Raw genomic sequence first — 19,013 nt, 5'->3', positions numbered from 1 at the left:
TTTACAATCTGTACATATAGACATCCCTGTTCCAGAATCTCACATCGGATCAGGAAAAACTCCCAAACAACCCTCCACGGGGGGAAAAGGGAAGGGTCGAAACCTTCGGGAGAGCAACAATTGTGTGGTTACACTCACATGTGTGCAGGGTGTATGCATGTGTGGTTATTGATACATGTTGTCCTCCTGATCTCATCTACAGTGGCCTGTGTGCCAGGATGAAAATGTCAGTCACCAATCTAATACCAGTGATGCAGGTGAAGTACACACCTTTCCACAATTATTAGCTCATATTGCTGCTGGCAGGTTGACAAAGAGCGGCTTTAATTGAAAGGAGTAGTTTATTATCTGCGTTTCACATTTGCTTAACAGTGTGCATATGGGTATGCGCGTACGTGGGTGCCTCTAAGTGGGTGGTGGTTTCACCTCTAAAATTCCACTTCCTGCATTTTGATGTCTTGGTTGAACATCTACATGTCAAAATAAACAACCGCACACACACACACACAGACGCAGACACACACACACGCACACACATAACAAATGCAGACACAAACATGCTCACTTGCACAGGTGACATCACTGAAATGTTTCTAGGACACTCTCAAACCAAATGCAGCGAAGAGCGCATAATACGTAATGGAAATGGAACATATTGCACAAGTTAAAAATAATATAAAATTGTAATAATGTTTGCAGAATTTTCTCCTCCATTGTCTTTGTTTAGTATAACATTTTGTAGTAACATGAAAAATACTGATATATAAGAAATATATATATTTTTTTGTTTTATTAAGTCTTTCTGCTTTGTTTACAGAGTCAGATTTAGAGATAAATTAAATATTGTTTGCGCAGCAACAAGACCGGGGTGTGATTTTCACACCTCTACACAGGATCTGAACATGTGTTTCCTTTGAATGTCTTTTAAGCACTTTGGTCAAATCTGTGCTGCCGATGTGGCCACAGAGCTCACAGAAAACCTAATCGATGAACCAGCGGCGTGCGAGTGTTGGGCCTGATTAGATGGATTAAACAGATGGATGGACAGATTGTTAGAAGAATGAGCGGATCAGTGGATGGGTGCTTTGTTTGAAAGATTTAGAAATTATATTGTTTAATGACCAATACATTTTATGGTTTGCGTCCATCATATTTTCTCTGGAGTTCAATGATAAGAAAAGAAGAAGATGGTTGTCAGCAAGTGGATTGCAATGGTATCTATGGAATCAAGTGAAAGCAAGGATTGCAAATCTATCAACAACAGCATGCAAATCTGAAAACATATTAAAGCTTGTGTAATTGTAGAAGACAAAGCGTATGTGCAAAGGGGTGAGGGGTGCAGTCCATCCTAAAAGTTGGCAATGGGCATGAGGTAATGCTTTACATAATTTGCCAATGGCACAAGGTATCATGGGAAGAGTCTTTCACAGGAACTCACCTCCGGGGAAAATGCAAAACCTACACCTTTGGCATTCTTTGACAGGTGGTCCAAACAGCTGAAGTCAAGAAGGAAACACATGTGAGGTCCTTTAAGCTGCAAATTGTGAAAATATATGACGCTGGTTCCGAAACAATATTTTAAAAAATCATTTAAAAAAGGAGAAAACGTTTATATTTGATTGACTATTTCAGTAAGTATTCATTAAACAATAACATATTTGTTAAACAATTTCCTGAATAATGAGAAACATGAAATCTGATGCATGTTTATATGCATCCATTAGCAAATAGACAACATGTAGGTTTATTTAACTACGTAACCATTCAAGACCACATGCACTATTTGACTAGGGATCAACCCTTCACCAATGCAGGCCTTTACATACACATAGACACACATACACAATTAACAATACCTATGTGTGGCCTTCCCAACACTGGAGCTGAAAGCCTGGTGGGGTGATATCTCATGCCCAGGGGCCATCATTAAAAAGTATTCAAATGAGCCAACCTGTGCACACAATGCTTTGCAAGAGGGGGCGACCATCACAATACCTGCTCTTAACCTGTCCAATCGCGCCCATGCAAATGTCCTGAGCATGGAGTCAATGGGTCTAAGGCTTCCTTCAAACTACTATAGGTGGATTTGCATACCCTAGATCCCTTCCTTTAATTTGGTTTCAGATGACAAGATGAAGTTTGTAAAATTACCCTCAAGGGAAAAGACATGTGCACAAGAAAGCAAAAGACACACAGATAAACCAAGTGGAGACATTATTCCATTTATATATGTTTTTATAAGGTTGGACTCGGACACTGGTTATTACTGATGTTTAAGTTATCTTTTGTGCTGCATGTATCTCTTTTCCTGACCCACTTTTCTTTCTATGTGGGGCATCTTGTCTTGCGATCTTGCACGATAGCTGCTATATAATTAAAATATGAATTGAATAGATTAGTAGTACACCACCTCCTCAAGTCAAAATGACTGAACAATGCTTCCATACACAGCTGTGTGTATTTCAAGTATATTGCCGATTGCACCCAGGCAACCATGCAACTTAATGTTGCATGTTGCTTCTGAACCAATACAGTTCATCAATACATTGTATGAATACTAATAAACACAATACAATCTAAGAAATATCATTTATGCTGTGTACTATAAACTTAATTTAACCCATGTCTAGTCCAGTCAATCTTAATCTTTCCCTCTGTCAACAGCCTAAGTGATTCACTTCACTGAGCACTGTCCACCCTGTTGCACCAAATAGTAAAAGTTGCAGTCCATGGCCATGGCCGTGTGTGTATGAATGTGTGTAGCCCTTTATCAGGCGACTATTATGATGACCGCCCTGGGACAATGGGCAAGTCTGGGGTGATGGTAATTATAAGTGACCAGGACAATACGGTCAAATATGGAGGAACTAATACAATGAGAAGACACATTTATACAAATAAAGCATCATGCCCCCCCCCCCTCCTCCTCCTCCTCCTCCTCCCCTTCTCCTCCCAGCAATGAATGGCAGGAGCAGGGACAGTGCAGGCTCAGGGAGGATGAACTTAACCAAAACAAGATAATCATAAAAGTGGCCGGCATTGACACAGAATCATTTACACAATGGAGCTAAGAAAGGACCAGATGAGATTACTTATAAAAGCAGGCTCAATTGGTTCCTAATTTACATTGGGATTGTTTTTGAATAAATGCAAAGACAAAACTAGCAAGCTGACTTTTGGAAAACTTAAGAGGCAACTTAAGGAACAACTGGGATAACACGAATCAATCAATCATGTGGACTTTAAAGGCCATTTGTTCTTTATGTGCAGTAAATCTGCGCAAAAAGTTGAAGTGCCACTACACTATTTTAACTTTCTTGGTCTGAGCAAACATAAAAGCTAATTTTATCGCCGGAAGACAAGACCAGGGTGTTGCATTGTAAGTTTAGTTTTTTGTTTGTTTTATCACTGAGAAACATCTGTATTTGCAACAAGCACAGAAAACATTGCAACTTCACTTTCCACGCATGCCAAAAACCCATTCCGCAATTGTTTACGCCGTCCAGATGTATTAGTTTCCTTCTCCTTTTCAACAGAAGAGAAGTAACTCACGAATATTGTTCACAAAAAGCGTTTAGCGCGGACGGCCAGGCGAAACGCGCCTTTGACAAGTCCACTGTGAAGAGCTGTGATGCGTTCAAGAACACTTCGTACATTTCGATGTAGCAATGCCACTTTTACGGTCCTAATGCAATACTTGTGGTATGATATGTAGATAATTATTATGCCACCAACACTCAACTGACCCATTATTTGTATTTGTGGTATATTATCCAACCACACTTCGATCATAACATTCGTATCATGAACTACAATGCAATAGCACAGGCGTATTAGTTTGGCGAAAATGTTGTTGTTTTTTTCCAGAATAAAAAGACACAAGTCGATATGTGTTTTCGAAATATATTCTTATAACTCCAATTATTTCCTTAGATATCTAATATCTTTCTGACTTTTCCTGGGTTTGTTCAAACAGCGATCGCAAAACGTTGGACGGCGCGTCAAGTACACCATACTTTTGGACATGCGCAGTCGGACGCGCGCTCAGGAGCGCCAAATTGACCGGGATGCGAAGAAGGGGGAGGAGCTGTAGTAAAGGCTGCTGTAGTTTAAATTAATGTCAACCTGCCTCTGCGCCGGGAGAACAAGTCCAGCGCGGATAGCGAAAGTACGTGCTCAGCGCAACCTGCGAGTCACTCTACATATATTAACATGACTCGACGGCCGAGAAACAGGTGAGCTCAAACACAGCCATTACTGTTATTTGCAACGCATTTAACATGCGCATGTTATAACTTACGTAGTTGCTGTCTTTCTCTGCATGATAATTTATGTTTGGATACGGAGTGATGTGTTAATGTTGCATCTTATTGACAGACTATGTCTTTTCTTTTTTCTGGTTTAAACTCGTGTTGTGTCTGCGAATCGATTTTTTGTTTTATTGGCAGTTTTAGCAGTGTGGTGGTGGTGTGGGTGTCTCGCTCGCGCGCTTATGACAGGTGGTGGTCATCTGGCATGTGCGCTCCTCGCGCTGCTGTCAGTGGAGAGAGAGAGAGAGAGCGAGAGATAGAGAGAGAGAGAGAAAGGGGTCTCTCTCTCTCTCTTTCCCCCTCTTACACGCGCGGATTAATAACACTGAAGCTGTGTGCAAGACATTGTTTTTAATAAGAGCTTATACTAAATACGAAACAAAATGCAGCATGGCGTCTATACAACTCTGTCTAAAAACATGCCAAGATAATTTAATGTATTGCAACACGTCCGGAATTGAATTTGGGAACGTTTTGAAAATACTGTTTTATTTATTTGCACTTGGCTCCCCCAAAGATACCCCATATTCTGAGCTGTCTCTGGTTCCGGTGACCATCACCCCAGTCAGCCACTTAGACAGAGATGTGTTCAGGTGGTGGTTGTTGTACTTGCATATTGGCTCTAATAAGTACACCATTAAAGCTGGAATTAGTATATGTCATTTTAAACCCCGGCGTGATGAAACTTACATAGACCCCCAAACGCAGCATCTCTTAAGGGGAGGGGGGGGGGGGGGGTATTCTGGAAACTGCGCTTTCGCTGCGTCCGCTATGTGCACCTGTCTCAAGGACTGGCTGCATTTAGTTCGCATGCCCCCTTTTTTTTGTATACAGTCGCCACAAATATTATCTTTAAATCACTCACCCGCTTTTACGTTTTATGTATCGGCACCATTTACCACCGTGAAGTAGCTGCGGTGACTTTAATTGGTCTTGCGTGTCAAGTGCGGGCAATCGGTTTTTTCCCATGGTTTAACTCAGAGACACGGAATGCAAGTGAGAGTTGACTTCACACAAAGCCACCGCGCTGAGTAATATAAGAGCAATGATTATAAGAGCAATGATTACCATTACACCGTTTCATGGCGCAGTTTTCTCTTGCTTCATCATTATCTAAAGGAGTCTGCTGTGTTCACTGTCTGGTGTTTGCTAGTTCTCTGCCTTTTTATTTCTTCTTCTATTGTGTAAAAAAAGTATGGTCTGATTGTTGAAAGACAAAAAATAGTTAATTTCATTCTGACAAATTAGCATTTTATGTGGATAAGAGTAAAACATAAAACGTTTGGTCATTGCTGTTAGTCGGGTAGTCACGCATTTTGGTAAAAGGACAGAAAATAAGGAAGATAATGCACTGTAAATATTCTCTTGTACAAACACACACACACACACACACAGACACACCTCAGTGGGGTTCCTGTTCACCTGTTGCTCGGTAGTACCTTACCTTAGCTTCCACGTTGTCCATGCTCTACATTCTGATTGGTTAACCAATTCAGTATGTGTGTGCGCGCATGTGTGTGCATGTGTGTGTGAGTGTGTGTATTTATGACTGTGCTGTACAATGCCACTGCAGGCCTGAACACGCCAGGGTCACAAAATTATGATCGCATAGCCAATCCCAGTATCTGTGGAAACCAAAAACATTAGAACCTGTTCATCCATCCCCCCCCCCCCCCTCCTCCTCCCACTTGCTGTTCCTCGCGCTCGTTCTCTCTCCCCTTGTGGGTGTCTTGGCTAAAAGCCTGCACCCAAACCTTCTAGAATGACTGGTTCTGTCTGTGTTGACACCTGATGAGTTAAAGAGTGGCGCTGAGTCCTTTATGCACTCTGTAAAGAGATGATTAGGGAGTAGTTTTGAAATGGACAGGTACATATTGTGCGAGTGTTTACCTTTCTATTATCTTACACATTACATTATCTTATTATTTTTCACACAACCTCCACCTCTCTCTTACATGTATCTCTCTGTGTGTCTGCAGTGTTTACAGTAGCGAGGAGGATGAGGAGGAGACCGACATGTATGACCACGATTACGATGGGTCACTGGTCAAGGCAGGGAAACGGCACCTTGGCAAGACCCGCTGGACACGAGAAGAGGTACACACACACACGAACGAGGATTCAAAACCACACTGTGCAATACAAGCAACACAGCTGAGCTCATGGCGGATAAAAATTGCTTCGGGAGACATATAGATGTCTGGTCTAACCACATTCACTGACTCTTATGTTTGGTTGCTGGGGGGGATGTTCATAGCAGAGACACACGTCTAACAAACTGCAATATGTTTTCTCTTTTCTTCAGGATGAGAAGTTAAAGAAACTTGTTGAGCTGCATGGATCAGAAGACTGGAAACTCATTGCGAGCTTACTAACTGTAAGTAGGGTGGCCTGTGCGTACACGCAGACGTGCACACATGTGGAAAATAACCTCGCAGAGTATGATTACTAATCCTCTTCTCTCTGACCTACCAGAATCGTACAGATGTGCAGTGCCAGCACAGGTGGCAGAAGGTTCTTAACCCAGAGCTCATCAAAGGGCCGTGGACCAAAGAGGAGGACCAGAGGGTAAGAAAAACACTTTTTAGAAAACTTTGTGGGGTCCACACACAATATTCAACATCAACAATGAAACCACATTTATTGTTGCGCACTAGAAATTCTGCACTATATTGCAGAACAACGTAGTCGGAAACCCACTCACAGGAGACAGGCAATCAATCAGCATCCAGAATTTAAAAAATAATAAGAATCTGGAGCAACGTCTTGGCTGCTGTTGCACAGTTTTTATTTCCCCAAAAAGTTCCAGTTACTCAAAAAGCCTGTGAAGTATTTGTTGAAGTCGTCCACAGGAGTTATATTTCCACCCAGATGCCACTGTAATGATTAGCAGAGTGGCTAACGCTCCTCTGGAAACTCCCTCTCTGCTCACCAGCAGGTGTTCTCAATCACCTCCACATCTTGAAAGATAAAGAAAGAGGGAAGGAGGGAAGTGAAGAGTTCGCTGACACCATGTTCAAGTTTCTGAGATTGTTCTGTGTAACTAACAAGTTGTTTTATTGTGCTTTTCTCCCCTATCTATTCTACACCTCGATCATTTCTGACTCCGTATCCCTTTTACTTCTCCCTCTCGTCCCTGGCAATGCTCCTTCCTCTTTTGTCATGCCCCTTCCCCACCATTTACTTCTCTTCCTTTTCAACGCTGTTCCTCCTCGCCTCTTGTCTTTCCTCTTTCTCTTCCCCGCCCCACCCCACACACACAAACACTCACCCACTCCCAGGTGATTGAGCTGGTGCAGAAGTACGGAGCCAAGCGCTGGTCGGTGATCGCCAAGCACCTGAAGGGGCGTATCGGCAAGCAGTGCCGCGAACGCTGGCACAACCACCTGAACCCAGAGGTGAAGAAGACGTCGTGGACTGAGGAAGAGGACCGGATTATCTACCAGGCACACGAGAAGCTGGGCAACCGCTGGGCCGAAATCGCTAAGCTGCTTCCTGGCAGGTGAGACCGACTATGTGGAAGAGAGAAGAGGGGGGGGGGGGGGTTGACTGTGCAATGTTGTGGTCGAGAGGGTGACATGAAGGGGAGAACACCGAAAGAGGAATGAAAAGAGAAGAAACAAAAGAGGAAAGAAGATGAAGGTGTGAATACAGAAAGTGTCCTTTTGTTCTGAAGAGACACGAATAGAGAAGGACTGGGAGGAAAAAAGGTTTAAAGACTTTTCTAGAGAAAGGCCGAGAATCAAATGACAAAGGGAATGAGTGCAAAAAAGATAATGTAGTTATTTTTCTTTTTTACAAGATTGCAATTGCCCCGTCCTGATAACCTTATCTGTGTTGTGCTTGTGCGTGCACGTGTGTGTACGTGTAAGTGTGTGTATGTGTAAGTGTCTATCTGTGGCAGCCTGTGTGTGTGTGTGCCTGTGTTGATAACGCTATCCAGTCAAACTAGAGGTCCAGGATGTCCCCGCATTTTTTCTTTTTTGCTTTTGAGCGTGCGGATGTGTTTCGTTATGACTAACCTGCGAGTTAATACGTGCTTCTTCGCGACATTCAGGACTGACAACGCCATCAAGAACCACTGGAACTCCACCATGAGGAGAAAGGTGGAGCAGGAGGGCTACCTGCAGTGCGCGGCGAAGAACGGCAACTCCTCGCTCTCCGTCGGCCACGGCTACATCAAGACCGGCAATCACATCATGGGGTACCCCCACCACTCGCCCAGCCACGCGCAGCTGCCGCCCTTGTCGCAATTCAACTACGCCTACATCGACTCACACAGGGTGAGTGGGCTTTCAACGAGGACTTGGGATTTCTGGCGGGAAAAAACAAAGCATTCAGATAATGTCGCTGCAGCTGATTCATTTATTCTACGTTTCTTATTGGCTTATCAGGTACCGATACCCAGGGCCTTGCATTTGAACATCCTTCACATTCCCCAGCATGGAACTGCTGCAATACAGGTAAAACAATTTAAAAAACAGCACGTGAATGCAGTATAAACGATCAGTATAATGAGGCAACGGGAGGGATTGTGGGACGAGAAGATGAGCTGCCGCTAAATCCGGCCTCCTGCTCTCTTTTTTCCTTCTCAGAGACACTATAGCGAGGAGGACCCTGAGAAGGAGCAGAGGGTGAAAGAGATCGAACGGCTGCTCATGTCAACAGAGGATGAGCTGAGAGGCCAGCCGTCACTACCGGTAGGTTGCGTCTGCGTCTGCGTCTGCACGAGTCCGCGAGCTTTTAAAGTGTGACGGCACAATTTATGTGCATGTGCATTTGACCCTGGTTTTAAGGAAGGTGGTGAGATGTGTGTTTGTGTGTGGAGGAAACATCTGGGTGAGGGGGGGGGGGGGCTGTGATGAAATAGGACCTTGTCGCCATTTTAGTGCCTGTGCAACCCTCTACCCAACACTTCTTTACATAAAAGTTCCCTTTCTTCTTCTCCACACCTCTTCCCCTTGTTGTCACGCTTGCATTTTCTAACTTCAGTTTGGACATGTTTATTTGACCCTCACCCAACAGTGCTCACACTTTCAGATGGTTATACTTTGATTATTCTTAATAATAGCACTCACTCTTTATATCTTTTGTTGTCCCGCAGATGAATCTGTCCTATCCGAGCTGGGCCAGCCAGAGCTCTTTGACCAACAGCTCCGAGGGTGTCATGTTTTTACCTCATCACCAGGCCGGCGCCCCTGCCCTGCCTCTGGACCAGAGCTGCCTACCTGAGGAGAGCGCCTCTGCGGCACGGGCCCACAGCAACAACAGCAGCAACAATCACAACAACAACAACAACAACAACAACAGCATCAGCCATCCAAGCGGTCCGACGTTCTCAAATACCATCCCGGAGTTCATGAACTGTGTCATCGATTCAGTAAGTGTCTGCATTCAGTTCATCCCTGGGCTACACGTTCAGACATCATTAAGTTCACGATCGACCGGGTCCAGATGAAACAGAGTAGCTTAGCAAGTAGCAACATAGACTTCACCAATCAGTGGGCTTCGACCCATATGTTCTCGGAACAGACAGGTCTTGCCCAATCAGGGTTCAAGACCTGCTCACGAGGCACGGGCTGGTTTTTATCTGCCCAACTCCCAAACCTTCAGTCTTTCACAAGTAGTGATCAGATCCCATCACCAACAGTTGTTTTCCATCTTTGTTATCATATTTCAATCATTTAAACTTCTCTTTTCATCCTTTTTCACTTTTCATCTCCATTTCTGTAGTTCAGACCAAGTTTGCTTCGCAATCTGACCAAAATGTTACCGCGTTAAAAGCAACCTCCCGAGCTGCTTTAGTTGATTGGTTTCCTTCCCTTTTGTTTCACAGTTTCTCATACAGTCAATGAGCCCTGAAGACTCCGACAACGACAGTGTACCGATGAGCTCGCCCGTGGACTCGAAGCCTCTGATCAACCACACTATCAGGCACCAGAAAGAGGAGGAAATGTAAGCGGCTATCTGGAATGTTCCTAGTTATTCAACTATGCCGAACTGTGGAAGAAGACAATATAACAAAGTCTATTTCTCTCTCTCAGGTTCAGAACTCCAAACATTCGTCGTTCGATCATGGAGTCATCGCCTTGTACACCCACCCCTTTCCGGTCAGCTCTGGCCATGCAGGAGGCCAAATATGGACCCGTCAAACTACTGGTGAGAAAGAGACTTTCTAAAGAGAAGTCTTGAACCGGTCTCATTACCTCCTGTGGGGCTCGCTTCAGTGTCCTTATGGCTCACTTTGGGATTTATGCCTTTTCCAGAACTCCCCATTGGAGCAGCAGATGTCGAAAGTCATCAAACAGGAGCCGATGGAGTGTGCCATTGAGCAGCCTCCTCTGAAGAAGATAAAACAAGAGGTACTTTATGACTGAACACAAGCAAGCACACGTATGTACAGAAGCAGGACGTGTCGAGGTAGAGTCAGAAGGAATCAATTGAAGCCACAATTTAGTAATTTGTGTGCACAAAATAAGTCTATATACCGAGAGCAGGGCACAGCAGACCAGCCTTTCTTCACGAAGCATGAAGGGAAGTGCCTTTTACGAACAGTAATCCCTTGATAACTTATCCCCAAACCACTGTAAAGCTTATGTAAAGAACTATCTACAACCGAGGTGTGCCTTCAGCAAGTGGCGGTTGCGATGAATGACTTGGCCTTGTGCGTTGCCAAAATGACTTAATTATTTCATTTGTGCCCAGGAGTTAATTAAAGATGTGGTCACAATTGTACTGTGTCAACTAATTATATCTTGTGCATCCAAATTCATAAATTCAGACCGTGATATGTTTATTTTTTTAACTTCCAACCTCCATATAATATATATATATGTTTATGTTGAGAAGGCAAAGGTGAAAAGTGGAATGTCATTCCAGTCTGCGGTGGAGCAACTCACTCTTAGTCAACTTTAATAATTGGAGGTCACGAGATCGGCCGTATTGTTTGAGGCTACTGTTTAAGTTTGCACGACTCTTGATGTTAACCGTGTCACGTTGTTCTGGGTGCTAGGTGGAGTCGCCATGCGAGAGGAGTCCGTGCATGCAGTGGGACGGACAAGAGCTCCACACACAGCTCTTCTCCCCAAGCGGCCCCGCGCAGGAAGTACCTGTAAGTCCACTTGTGACAGAACAGTTCTTGTAAAGTGACGCTGATGTCAAACATCCTCAAAACTTAATTGTTGAACTTCTTTTGTTAAGATGTGTGTTTTTTTCTTCTTCTTCTTCTTTCCATCTTTTCATCCAGGACCTTCTCACGAGTTCATTATTGCGTGAAGATGGACACAAAAACTACCACCTTCCCCGCAGAGGCATGGGCAGCCCGCTACAGGTGTGTAAAAGCTTGTCGGTAGTCATTCAAGGGACGTCTTTAAAATATGTGGTGACCGCGTGGGAGCCATCGAAACTCATCCTCCTCGTTCTCTCGCCAACAGCAGCTGAGTTCCTGGGAGCAGGTGACTTGTGGGAAGACAGAGGAGCACGCCTTGGCCTCCGAGCAGAGCCACAAGTACATCAACACTTATCCTACGAGGACACTGGTCGTGTAGCCAGAGACACACGTTGAACTGGAGAGATCAACAATCCCTGCGCTGGACGCAGCGCGGCGGGTTACATATTTGTTGTGGTACAACAGTTGGGAGAGGCTCTATGCCATTGGTGTTTTTACACTCACACTTGTTGGATTTCAACCAACCAAAGACTAAACGCACGTATTGTTATTATTTTTTATTCGTGGAAATCTTCCGCATAGAATTTGCGACGGGTTCCAGTGTACGTCCTCTTACGTTTGGTCTCGTCATTATGTTATTGTTGTATTATAAATGGGAAACGGTGGATATATAATTTGCATTGGGCTGTATTGCTAATTCCGAATTTTGATATTAATATAAAGAACAAGTTGATTAATTTATTCCTTTTCTTTTTCATCATGATAATGTTATTTTTTTTCAATTGGCCAATGGATCAGTGTTGTAAGTTAAGTATTTAAGCCCTATTAGCATTATCATAAATCCAAAGGCATATTAATGAATTTAAACTGACCTTTTTATTTCAGTCATGAAACTTTTCTTTGTTTCTTTATTATTATTATTATTTTATTTTATTTTTATCAGGCTACAATGTGTCTACTGTTTATTTCAAGGCTTTGGTCTGTGCCACCTCATGTAAACACTTAACTACTGAACTAGAACTGCTGCGTCTGTTCTTACGTCTTTATTCAACAATGAATGATGATGCGTTACATAACAGAAGGGGCCAGCCTTATTAGTATTACCTGACTACCACATTGGCACCTTTATTTCGTATAAATTGAGTTTTCATTTCAACTTTTGATTTATTTCTGGCCCTCACAGTATCCTGTATGGGGAAATATTTAATGAACAAATGATTTATTTGTTAACATTTTAAATATATATATATATGTGTGTATATATATATTTCTACATTTAAAACAATAATCTTAAATGAGCTTATATGTTTGAAATCATGAGCTTCACCCAGTAAGAGTATGACCAAGCTGCACTTGAATCGTATATTCTCCATAAAAGAAAAAAAAAGCGAGAGTACAAAACACTGATATTTTATATAATGCTACACACAAATCCCAATCAAAACTTTTGTATGGTTTTTGTATTCAAACATTTCTTTGAATCATTTTGGTATTTTTGTATCACGTCTGTTCAATCAGCATTTTGTTTTCTTACTAAGACTGCAGTAGCCCATGTCAAACACAATCTTTTTATAAGCCTTGTTTTTATACTAGCTTTTGAGCAAAAATGATTTTATAAAAGCATTTATACATGCCAAGTTTTCATGTTTTTATACTTTTCTATACTGCCTAGTAAATAAAGTGTGTTGTTTTTATTACAGCCTTGCATTCAGTGTCATTTTGGGGATATTATTTTGAAAACAATAACACAATAATAGTTAACAATGAACCTGTCTCTTTATTTAAAGTGTAAATATGCTTTTACCAGCCAATACTTTAGTACAATCAACCCAAAGTAGTTGTAAACAGGCCTGTGAAGGCACACTGTTGTCCAGAGGAGTTCTGTAAAGTGAATCACCAATTTGTGCTCTGGTGTTTATGCAAACATGTGTGAGGGCTTTTGTAATCAAATACTCCGACCTAATCTCCCATTGACACACACACACACACACACACACAAAAGGTTTTCTGCCATAAAGTTGTGCCGAGCAGATAATAAAACGTTCCCTCCATCTGCCAATTATGGAGTGAGTGCATGGTTTATCAGCCACTGAAGGCAATAAGCAAATGAACCCAACCGTTGCCTCTTTCTCTGTGGATAATCGGGACAACGCACGTGCACGCTTCCAGATCAACACAAAAAGGAAAGTTTACTCTGGCGAAAGAAAATGGCCCCCCGACTCCTTTCCACACTAAATAGCCACGTGTATACGAGTAGCGTGTGAAACACCTCGCCGTGCCACACGCGCGTGAGCTCCACGTTGAGTCTCTTGAGAAGACTTGTTTTCCTGTGAGGCCACGAAAACCAAGGGGGCCCAGATCCAGACCAGGAGCTATATTAACACCCCCCCCCCCCCCTCCTCTCCTCACCTTCGAGTCACCTGCACCTCCTCCCCCTGATCCCCCACAGTGTCCTCGAATATAGATTACCCATCTCAAGTATTAGCCTCAGGGGGATACATGACCAGAAAATGACATTCATGTTGACGGACACGCGGCTAACTGGGATATTACAGACAACACCGAACTGAAGTAGTTTTCCTCATATTTATATGTATTTAAAAAAGTAAACAGATCATTTAACTGATGAAACAATAATGTTGTAAATAGACAGCAAAGAGATGGTTGTGAGGGGTGGATCAGGGTCACTTGAATTCAGAAGATTCTCTTGTCAGCAATTGTAGTGTGTGTGGTTTGTGTGTGTGTGTGTGTGTGTGTGTGTGTGTGTGTGTGGTTGTGTGTGTCTTGTGGAAAGAGGCCAGAGCAAGAAGCAGACTTTCACATTGGGAATTTCACCATCTTCTACTTCACCCAAAAGAAAGAAAAAAAGAGTGAGAAAAAGCCTCAAACCCCACGCGATTTACAGACACCTGCTTCCACTGAGTGAGAAGGCAGCTGCATGTGTGTGTATGTGTGTGTGTGTGTGAATCGTTTATTAACAAAAACAATATACTGTAGATATTGTGACTGCGGAGAAGGAGACCTCGTTGGCTGGACAGTGGCTACGGGTCCCAGCTCCTCAGTGTGGGCTCCTTTAATGATGATGGGAATAGTGACACAGTATATGAGGAATGTGTTATCATCACTAGCGCAGCACATTTGAGAATGCACAATATTAGCCAAGCATTGCATTACAGTTCACGCACACTGATATTGAAGTTTGTCAATATTTTGGTTCATTTTGGTTCAGAAGAGTGTTTTTGTTGTTGTAAAGAGCAGTGAGTGCTGCAGTGGGTCAATAACTCATGTTGGTGATTGTGAAGGATAAAGTTGCTCCTAAGTAGTCAAGTACAAATAAAAACCAGGATAGTCCAGCTTACTTTTGAGGGAGATTATTGGAATAAAGTTGCAGTCTGACAAATTTCCAAAGCATCCTGATTGTGAGTTTAATATCCTGAGTGGATGGATACATGGAACAAGTCTGAAGAGTATACGGGTGTAGACAGGACATGTATTCTTGTTCGTGTTGTCGAAATCTTATTAATTAAGAGGTCATGTGACCTGTGTCACTGCTAACTTAAACACATATAAGACTATATAAGAATTATTCACACTGTACTATACAGTTCTGTAACTAATGAATATGACTACTGGCTAAAAGCTTCTGTATGTATAGCTTGTATTTTCCTTGAGTGCAAACAGGAGCCTTTTCACATTCAGACTTAATTGGTAAATGTTAATATCTTAACACAACATCGAAAGGTTGACATCTTTCAACCCCCGAAAGCAGAAGTGTACTCTCACTACTACATCTTTTTTTGAATTTATTGCGCCCTCCTTTCCCTTTTCAAATCTCAAATGTCTGTCGCAAGCAGATTGGCTCATAAATTCAGTTTGTCTTGTCACAATAGATTTATAGCAGGATGTTGCAGGAGTGGCGGGCTCCTGAACACGCGCATCTAGACTTGCAAAACACACACACTCGGTGAGCTCGAAAGCTGGCCAGTGTGCTCTGGGCCCGCATAGATTACTCGAGCCTGATTTCCTCATTCCCTGACTGCTGTTGTGGTCGGAGATAGGCAAGGGCAGCCGCTCCCTGCTGGCGGCGGTCAGGTATGAGGGCTGGGCTGGGCTGGCCGGGCCTGATAACTACCCTACCCATCCATGGAGTGGAGGAGAGGAGAGGAGTGGAGGGCCAAGAGAAGAAGACGAGTGATGAAGAGACTGGCAGAGAGAGAGAGTCATACACGGGGGGGGGGGGGGTTAAGTGAGGTTGTGAGAGGGTTTTCACTTTGGTGAAGCTAAAGTTTGCCCGCTTCCTTTTTGTGTTTTCAAGACGTGAAACAGCAGCACAGTTTTTATGGAAGAGTGGAATATATTAGATTTTGCTTGTGTCCAAAAAAAAGGCCTTTAATGTTACACTCATCACTGAAAATAATGCAAGTTGACACTTTGGTAAATACTTGCGGAGCATCAGATGAGAACATAAGTACCAGTCTCTGGGGCGATGCACGAAAGGATTGGACGACTTTTACAGAGCTACCGCTACACAAATGAAACAACAACAAAAAGCAATGTGCTATTTGCACATACAGGACTGTCTCAGAAAATTAGAATATTGTGATGAAGTTCTTTATTTTCTGTAATGCAATTAAAAAAACAAAAATGTCATGCATTCTGGATTCATTACAAATCAACTGAAATATTGCAAGCCTTTTATTCTGATTTATTGCTGATTATGGCTTACAGCTTAAGAAAACTCAAATATCCTATCTCTAAATATTAGAATATCATGAAAAAGTATACTAGTAGGGTATTAAACAAATCACTTGAATTGTCTAATTAACTCGAAACACCTGCAAGGGTTTCCTGAGCCTTGACAAACACTCAGCTGTTATAAATCTTTTTTTTTACTTGGTCTGAGGAAATATTAAAATTTTATGAGATAGGATTTTAGAGTTTTCTTAAGCTGTAAGCCATAATCAGCAATATTAAAAGAATAAAAGGCTTGCAATATTTCAGTTGATTTGTAATGAATCCAGAATGCATGACATTTTTGTTTTTTAAATTGCATTACAGAAAATAAAGAACTTTATCACAATATTCTAATTTTCTGAGACAGTCCTGTATTTAAGTTGGTGACATTAGGGCCCCTTTCTATGCAGAAGAAGGTTCGCACTAAAAGTCATTTGAATTCTTTTTGGGGAAGATTCAGTGTAAAATAAGATTATTATTTTAACAAATAAACAAATAATTTCCCTCTCCCTCTTTTCCCAAATCCACATTTGAGTGAAAGCCAGACGGTGGTTAGCTCATCGCTTGGAGATAGACTCACCACGTTTAATCTCGTTGGTTTGATTGTTAGAACAAACGGGATTCTCACCTTGATGTTGCCCAACGCCGCACATACGTACCGGATGGACGGGACGTTTTGCCGGGAGAATAATGGATTTAAATAATACAATTATTTTTGGCTGAATTCCTTGTAACTGCTTCAGTTTTGTGTCCGGGTTCTGTGCACGCCTGCTCACGTTCACACCGCCATGGCTTCAGGGGACACACGTAGAACGGGGAAATTGTTGATTTAAAAAAAAAAAAAACGATTTTCAATTCTATTATTTACAGTATAGCTTTCAGTTAATCAGGATTTTCACACGAGTGAGAAGAAACGTAGGATTCAAAACAGAGAAAACTGAACTTGTTATGGTTTGAGGACGGGAAAAAAAAGAAGAGCAAACTTCAACACAGAAAAACTGTATTCACTTTATTGTTCACTTTATTGTTCACTTTGTTGTTCACTTTGTTGTTCACTTTATTGTTCACTTTATTTCAAGGGAAAGTGGTGGTACAGCCACCATCCTGACTGAAGAGGTTAAAAGGTCAAGTAGCATGAGCAATATCATAGACTCCATGCAATATTGTAACTTTAATCCAAAAAGTGCTGTGAATAAACAAATCTGTTACAAAGGAACACAACAATGGGACGGGCCTGCCCACAAGGCCAGATTTATTTCGTGTTACAGGTAAACACAATTCATAACTGCGCATTGTGTGTATGTTCGTAGGAAAGTGTGTGTGCGTATGTGTGTGTTTGTCTGTGTGTGTGTGTGTTGCTCAGCTGGGCTCCAGAGTAAGTAGAGATGGGGTTCGAACAGTGTTTCTGTTTAGACCTGTCTGTGTGTGCAGATGGAGGTGGAGGACCACAACACAATACACACAACACACAACACACAACACACAACACACGTGCACCTGCTGTCCCACAATCACACAATGTACAGGCACGCATATGCTCACACACAAGCAGAACACACAGATTTAGCAGATAGACATGTGGACATGTGGAAAGAGAGACTGAGGGGGGAGTGAGAGGAGGGTGAGAGAGGTGAGCAGAGAGAGAGAGAGAGAGAGAGAGAGCGTCTGTTGGAGCTGCTGCTGAGGTGATTAGACTCGTCTGCAACAACAGTTACTGTCTTCCCAGATTTGGCTGCCACTCGTTGGCCGTTTGTTTGTTCTTTTTCAGGACCAACAAATGTATAGAGCAATGTGCCTGTGCCAGATATCTCATAACAATAACTGTAAACATTTCCAAAAGTGGGTCAGGACAGTGTCAAAGAGCAGAAAACAGACGCTCGGCCATTCGATAAAAGAGTGACAAAGAGTGGGATGAACAGCACATTAAGGGAGGAGATCGGCCGAGAAGAAAGCATTAATGATATAGTTTGGGTTGATTGTTTACTTAAACATAAAATAATAGACTTGGTCCAGGGGGATGACATGTTTATGAAGTACAAACCGGACATTACTTACATCATGGGCTCCTTATCGTATTTCCAAAAGATCTTATTGCTTTGATTTTGGATGAATCGCGGAAATAAATGCTATTGCAAAGGTCTTCCAATATTTACACATTTTGTGAATATCAAGACAATAATCTAAAATAAAAAAACAATCTCTCCTTAAATAAGTTTTAAACCAAGCTAATTTAAAATAAGGACAAGCTACATACAGTCTAAAAACTGGAGCAGCAATTCTTGGTTGATTGATATCATGTTAGATAGTATAATAGCTCTTTTTTTATTCATAATCTCATGGTTTGGTTTATAAAATAAATGTAATGTAATATAAAATGCACATCCTTCTGTGATTGTCTTGACAATCCAGCTGGAGCCACTGGCCTCGTTCGATTCGTCTAATTTGCCAAATTAGAATGCAAAAATATAATATTTTATTCACACAATTGTTCATATTCTGAACTGGAGAAGAACCTTCTGACCCCCTCACAGGACAGTGTTCTCCGGCACATTTAAAGTCCAATCGCTCCAGAATAAAGTGCTCATATGTATAAATAATAGGGGTCAAATGACACTTTTCATATATGTATGACAGGCAGACAAGAGACAACCCACGACATCAGAAAAAACTCTTTCCCGAATTGTAAATTGAAGACACCCAGGAATAATAAATAAATAAAAGATGTCTCGACATTGCAGAAGCCTCGTTGAAGCAGGTTTGACAAGTAACCACACGGAGACATCACCGCAGCCTTCTGGTGC

The 19,013-nt window shown here is 42.2% G+C and overlaps 1 protein-coding gene across 2 annotated transcripts; it reads left to right on the top strand.

The window, feature by feature from the left end:
* Nucleotides 1–4,169: 4,169 nt before the first annotated feature.
* Nucleotides 4,170–13,177, top strand: myb (v-myb avian myeloblastosis viral oncogene homolog). 2 transcript variants are annotated; one of them, XM_056428216.1, is made up of 15 exons: nt 4,170–4,235; nt 6,290–6,407; nt 6,616–6,687; nt 6,786–6,878; nt 7,592–7,812; nt 8,368–8,593; nt 8,705–8,773; nt 8,906–9,010; nt 9,415–9,690; nt 10,147–10,265; nt 10,355–10,469; nt 10,577–10,672; nt 11,323–11,421; nt 11,557–11,640; nt 11,747–13,177. In XM_056428216.1, exons 1-15 carry the CDS (start codon nt 4,213–4,215, stop codon nt 11,855–11,857), a joined length of 1,827 nt encoding a protein of 608 aa, XP_056284191.1. In that variant the 5' UTR covers nt 4,170–4,212; the 3' UTR covers nt 11,858–13,177. The 2 variants fall into 2 exon arrangements, with proteins under 2 accessions (XP_056284191.1, XP_056284190.1); XM_056428215.1 differs by having other exon boundaries at nt 11,744–13,177.
* Nucleotides 13,178–19,013: the final 5,836 nt, after the last annotated feature.

This window comes from Pseudoliparis swirei, chromosome 12 (assembly GCF_029220125.1).
Source record: "Pseudoliparis swirei isolate HS2019 ecotype Mariana Trench chromosome 12, NWPU_hadal_v1, whole genome shotgun sequence".
NCBI lineage: Eukaryota > Metazoa > Chordata > Actinopteri > Perciformes > Liparidae > Pseudoliparis > Pseudoliparis swirei.
Note: the sequence above shows the minus strand (reverse complement) of the source record. Positions and strands in the feature narration are given on the sequence as shown.